At 36.6% G+C, this 6,246-nt stretch overlaps 1 protein-coding gene across 1 annotated transcript; it reads right to left on the reverse strand.

Moving 5' to 3' along the window:
• Positions 1-1,628: 1,628 nt before the first annotated feature.
• LOC129722988 (ornithine decarboxylase 1-like) lies at positions 1,629-3,783 on the reverse strand. Its single transcript, XM_055676893.1, has 2 exons — positions 2,550-3,783; positions 1,629-2,494 (listed from the first exon to the last, which is right to left on the reverse strand). The coding sequence occupies exons 1-2, from the start codon at positions 3,728-3,730 to the stop codon at positions 2,455-2,457; spliced, it is 1,221 nt and encodes a 406-aa protein (XP_055532868.1). The 5' UTR covers positions 3,731-3,783; the 3' UTR covers positions 1,629-2,454.
• Positions 3,784-6,246: the final 2,463 nt, after the last annotated feature.

The raw sequence follows: 6,246 nt of genomic DNA on the forward strand, positions 1-6,246 counted from the left end.
TAACTTAAGGAAAAGGCGTATTTTTGTGTATAATTCTAATAATTTGATAGAAATATTTCAGTTTAAAATATATCGAAAACTGGCACATTTAAGCTTTATGATATGAAATGGCCACTAAACTTTTATTACATCATCGTAGTATTTCGTTTTCATATATTAAAAAAAATCTCACTATAGTTTTTACAATGTACGATTTTTGAAAGCTGGTTTTCCAAATAATTCAAAAGTTTTTGATTCACGAAGCTTTGAATAAGGTGTAAGGTGTAGTAGGCATGCACCCTTTAAAAACAAATGGCTTTAAGTCTATAAAGGGCCGTTCCTAAACCACGTGGGCATATTTTGATCACTCTTTATACCCCCCCGTAATGCCTATAATCGCATATCAGTCCCATCTGGAAAATCAACTAGTTGAGAAAACAGCGCTTGAAGATATTTTTCTTGTTTTGGGCATTTCACCCGTTTGGGGTGGGTTATTCTTATTTTTTCGACATAATATAATGAAATAGACCTTAACCATAACTTCTTCATTAAAAAATTGCCTTTTTCGTGAAAATTACAATGAAAAATAATTTCCTTTCTTATGTCTTCAGTGTTTCGCAATACGTGCTGAATAAAATTATTCTGCATTGGCCCGTGCATATTGGAAAAGTGTTATTGAGAAAGGGAAGTTTCCAATTTCAGTACAACAGTGACTTGACGGAAGACGACGGCGATGAAAAGAGATACAAGTTGCAGCAACTAAAAACAATTTCTTCTGAGTTCTGACAATTTCAACTTGAATGATCATTTGAAATGAGCAGATCATCCACAGAAAATTAACACTTCACAAAAAGAAGCATTGCTCGTGGTTATTATCCCTCTGATTCACGAACCCAATAACCTTTTGGGGACGAACTTCAGAAAATGTTGCAGTTTCAGTGTTTATTTAAAATTAACTTTTGTGTGGAATTAATTTGAAGCAACCTGGGATTTACCAATTATTTGATGATTTTTTCAACAGTTAAAAGCTTAAAAAACAGCACCAAGTATATGTTATATGGATTGAAGAAAGAATATAGCCATACTCAGAAAAAAACATTTGGTGGGACTGATTTGCGATTATTTTTAAGATGGGACAATTTGACCTCACATTTTTTTCTGACTTTTTTCAAATAAAACATACTCTTTTGTTTCCTTAATCAATAGTAAACCAAGAAATAGATGGAATCTGATATTAAACTCAAAAACGATAATAATCCATATGGGACTGGTATGCGATTATAGGCAGCGTACCCCCCCCCCCCCCCCGTGGTCTTTCGTGGTCTTTTGGCCAACCCCCCCCTAGCGACTTTAACCACGTGGTCTTTTCATTTGTCAAGTGCCAAAAATTCGCTTATTTTTTACATTTTTGCCTTTCTTCTAGTTATTATTAAACTTTCAATACATTCTATATTTATAAAATGCGAAAGCTTCATTCTTGACTTGGCTTGACTTGGTGCCAACAATAACATATAAGTCAGGAAAAAAGACCACGTTGTCATTTCGTTCACCCCCTCCCCCCCCCCTCGCCCCCGTGCGTGGTTTTTCGTGGTCTTTTGACAAACCCCCCATCCCCCTCTTTATGACCACGTGGTTTAGGAACGGCCCCTAACTTTTCTTGCCTCGTGGAAAAAATACGCAATTTTCCATGCCAAATACATGCGCAGTGTCCTAATATTTGACGTATTTTCATGTCATATTAGCTTTGAAGTTAATTTTGAATTTCGGTTTCTTATTATCGAAGAACCATGTTTCACTTTTCAATGTACAGACTTATTTTTTAGAAATTCTATCATAATTGTGAATGTGCTGAATATTAGCAAAATTAATGAAAATATGTATTGTTAGTTTGTATGAACAAAATGTGCGAATTTTTCCATTTTTCCATATGTTTGTAAACATGGTGGTTTGTTTCGGTCGGATATCGACGATATGCTAAGTTGACCATGGATTATTATAAATCCGAAAACACAATTTTGCTGCCTTGAACTATCAAAACTACACTGTAGTCAGACACTGTACCTATCTATATTAAAATTAAACATATTTTGCCGACTGACAGTCGATCAATGTGAAAAAAAGAAAAAAAAAACAGTTATCCAAATTTACTGCCAATATCAATTTTCACTATAAAAATATCAATTTTCGCTTATTTGTAATTTGTTTATGCTTTATGTATAGCAAGATGAATTAAAGATTTTCAACGTATAATAAAGTAAAACGGGAGCACCCCACTATCTTCCGCTATGCATTTGATATTTTTGCTGCCTTACTGTTATTTTCCAACGGAAGACAAAAGCTTTTGTGAAAATTTAAAAACAGCTTTAAGCTTATCCTTTCAAATCCTTGCAGAAATGTCATCATACGTCTATTAAATTCATTTTTACTTGTATAAGTTTCAGTGACTCGTCTATACTCGGTAATTTTAAGCCAGTGTCAGCGACTGATGCCTTCGGGAGCTTTTTTCAATGCTTTCCTATAAATGTAAAATGTTAGAAACATCGAGCAAAGAACAATTATTCGCTACTTACCACGTACTCTGAGTGACATATACTTTAACTCTTGGTAATGGGAAACCGTTGAACTGATTCGCTATAACTATCGAATACGCACCGGCATTTTCAAATAAAATAACGTCCCCGATGTCTAGCTCTGGAAGATTAATATCCTTGCAGAACACGTCCAAGCCATCGCATGACGGACCCCATATCCAGGACAGTAGTTTGGAGTTTTTGTTGGGTTTCCAAAGAACTGGATATACTGGTTGATTCTCATGACCAGCGGAGTAGAAGGAGCCGAAAATACCGTCGTTAATATAATAGTATATTAGTTCCTTTCCCTTTTCTTCGCTCAACATCCGTTTAGATTGTACGTGAGTAATCACTGTAACAGCGGAGGTTGCATAGTACCGCCCGGGTTCAGCGATGAATTTCACATGTTCGTGATGGCTAAAGTATTTTTCGATTGCACGGTTGATATGCTCTGCATACGGATCTATTGGAATAGGCTTCGCTCCAGGGAATCCTCCCCCAATGTCCAGCAACGTGAGATCGTAACCGATAACCTTAGCCGCATCAAATAGATCTCTGGAAACCTTTATGGCACCTTCAAAACTGCCCCAGTCGTTGCCACCTGAACCGATATGAAAGCACAATCCCACCACATTCAGTTGTAACTCTTTTGCATACTTTAACAATGCCAAAGCTTCCGGGCCAGGGTCACAGCCAAATTTTCTTCCTAGTTGCGCGAAAACCTGATCGGAATCATACCGGAAACGTAACACTAGATCTGCCTCTGGATAGTGATTTTTTATTTTGTCCAGCTCATGCTTCCCATCGAACGTCATAAGTTTGATCCCGCGCTTTTTCGCATGCAGAAGCGCCGCAATTGGTTTCGCTGGTTGTGCAAAGATAATTCTGTTTGGACTCACCCCGAGCGCGAGCACCTTATCGATTTCCCCCTTACTGGCACAGTCGAATCCAGTTCCGAGCGCTTCCAGCGTCTCAACGAGTGCCCGCGTATCGTTGCACTTAATTGCGTAGAATGGCTTCACGCGGGGAAACTGCTGCATCCAGACGGTGTGCTTCTTCACGACATCATCTAAATTTAGCACATGTATCGGATCCTCGGCAAGACCATCCTCCAGGATTTGACCAATCACATCCTGTATCGAGATGTTGTCGGCGATTATGTTGGTCTCGGCGTTGTCCATCCTGCACCCCCAAGCAGCTGTTAGTTACTATACGAACGAGTAACACGCTGAGCTTTTCGAACTGATCTATGAATGGTGCGAGCTCAAGTAGTGTGTGCGAATATGCGAATATTGCATCAGGAGGTGTCTGTGAGCGAATACGTAAGTGTAGATAATGATTTGTAATCAATTGTTCTCTTTTTATATTCAAGGACTACCGCCATGTATATCGTCATGATAAGAGGATTGAAATACCCTAAACTTGGTTGTTAGGTGAGTCTCATTGTCTTGTGAAAAAAAGCCTTTGATTGTGACCTACTGTAACGCATTTAATCTTCGTTATCGATTAATGTCTATTTTTGTTCACGAAAAACTATGAATCTTTAAAAATAACAATAAATAATTCTCACTTGAGTGCTAACCTAACATTTTTTTTAATTACAAAATTCTATTTCTCAAACAAAACAAACTTCGAAACATATTTTCGATTCTCCAATTGCACTAATTGTACTTTCCAATTTTTCTACTCCTGTACAGGATCGTCTATCATATACAAAGATTGTAGGTAGTTCGAGCGTAATGTCGGCATATTCTGGTAGTTCGAAAATGACCGTTAATGTGGGTAACGAAAAACGGTGGAAAACAAAAATGCATTGGTTAACCCAGATAGCATTGCTAACGGGGATATATTTTCAAATATCAAGTTCCTGGGACCCAATACGGCAGGTTAACTTTCCTTTCTGCAACAGACAATGTTCAAACTTATCAACGCCATGATGCACGCAAATTCTTCGTTTAAAGTAATTCAAATTGTAACAAATTTTACGCTTACCATCGTTTCAAATTTAAAACTCAACAATGATTGTAAATAATCTAATCAAAATTTTAAATTGGAATGCTCGCTCATTGAAAAAGCCAGTGAGAATGAGTTTTTTAATTTTTCAACAGCAAATAATGTGCACATTGAAATCATTACTGAAACTATTAGTTTTTTGAAGCCTAACATTAAATTAAAATGTGATCCCAATTACGTGGCTCATAGTTATGACAGAATTCAGGGTTCTGGCGGTGGAGTTGCAATTGTTATTCATCGCCGAATCAAACATCGTGCTCTTCCTCATTTTGAGGCGAAAGTTATTGAAACTTGTTGTTGGAAATTGAAGTTCAAACTGAACTTGGGATATTATTTATTGTCCGGCGTATTTACCATTACAATAATGCACACGCGAGAGCTAAAATTATTTCAAAGGTGATTTACAAAAACTTACCAGAAATCATTCAAAATTTTTTGTAATCGGCGATTTCAACGCTAAACATTGATCATGGACTAATTCTCAATAAAATTCCAATGGCAAAATTTAATTTAATGATTGTTTTTCAGGACATTACTCTATTTTATCTCCGAATAGTCCTACATGTTTTCCTTCTGTAAGAAATCCATCAACGATCGATTTGGTACTAACAAATCAAAGTCATGTATACTGATTTCGGTTCTGACCATCTTCCAATAACTTTTTCCATATCACATGAATCAGTTGTAAACCCTATGAGCTCTGTTTTTACTTATCACAAGGCTAATTGGAAAAGAAGGCTGAAGAGAATTTTCATACACCAATAATTGACTTCTTCAACTTCTTATTCATAAGAAAAAGGTTCCTAGACGTCAATATCAACGTTCTCGTGATCCTGTTTTAAAACTATTTATAAAGATTTACAGAATTATTCTTCTTTCTTGACATAGATTTACTCTTTAGAGCAATAAAAATTTAAGGCAAATCTCCTGATTTTCCCTGATATTCCCTGAATTGTAAAATTTACTTCCCTGATATTTTTCAGCATTCAGCACCAAAAAGTGCAACGTAAATGAACGCAACTTCGAAATCCCAGTGAAAAAAGTGTTCGATCGGGTATGAAACCAAACGGTAATGGTTCGACTTTAGCTTTTTACGCTAAAAAATCCGTTTTGGCGCTAAAGGGCTGTTAGAAAAAGAATTGTGTCACGGTTAAAAATTTTTCCCTGTCAGTCACGGAAAACTGATATTCCCTGATTGCCATGATCGAAAAATGAATTCCCTGATTTTCCAGGTTTTCGCCACCCTGTATTTGAGAAAATTATTCTTAATAGCAAGATGTCACACATCAATGAAAACTCAATTTTTGCGGATGAACAATTTGGATTTCGTCATAGGCATTACACTACTCATCAGCTGCTCAGAGTTACTAATATGATACGAGCTAACAAACGTGAAGGTTTTTCTACTGGAGTTGTTCTTTGTACATAAAAAAGGCATTCGACAGTGTTTGGTTTGATTCCAAAATTTCTAATTTTCCTGCCGGCTGTCTACCGGAATTCGAAATCTGATAAATTTCCTGCCAGAGCAGGAGATTTTTTTTCTTCTGCCCTGGCTTCTATGTGTGATTTTTGAAGTATTTTGATGCAAAAACAAATTTCCTCGAGGTTGGACCTATTTTCCCTTAAGGGGCAACAATGGCACCATTTTAAATTTTTGAAAAATCGAAAATTTTCGATGTTTTTC

This window comes from Wyeomyia smithii, chromosome 2, assembly GCF_029784165.1.
Source record: "Wyeomyia smithii strain HCP4-BCI-WySm-NY-G18 chromosome 2, ASM2978416v1, whole genome shotgun sequence".
NCBI lineage: Eukaryota > Metazoa > Arthropoda > Insecta > Diptera > Culicidae > Wyeomyia > Wyeomyia smithii.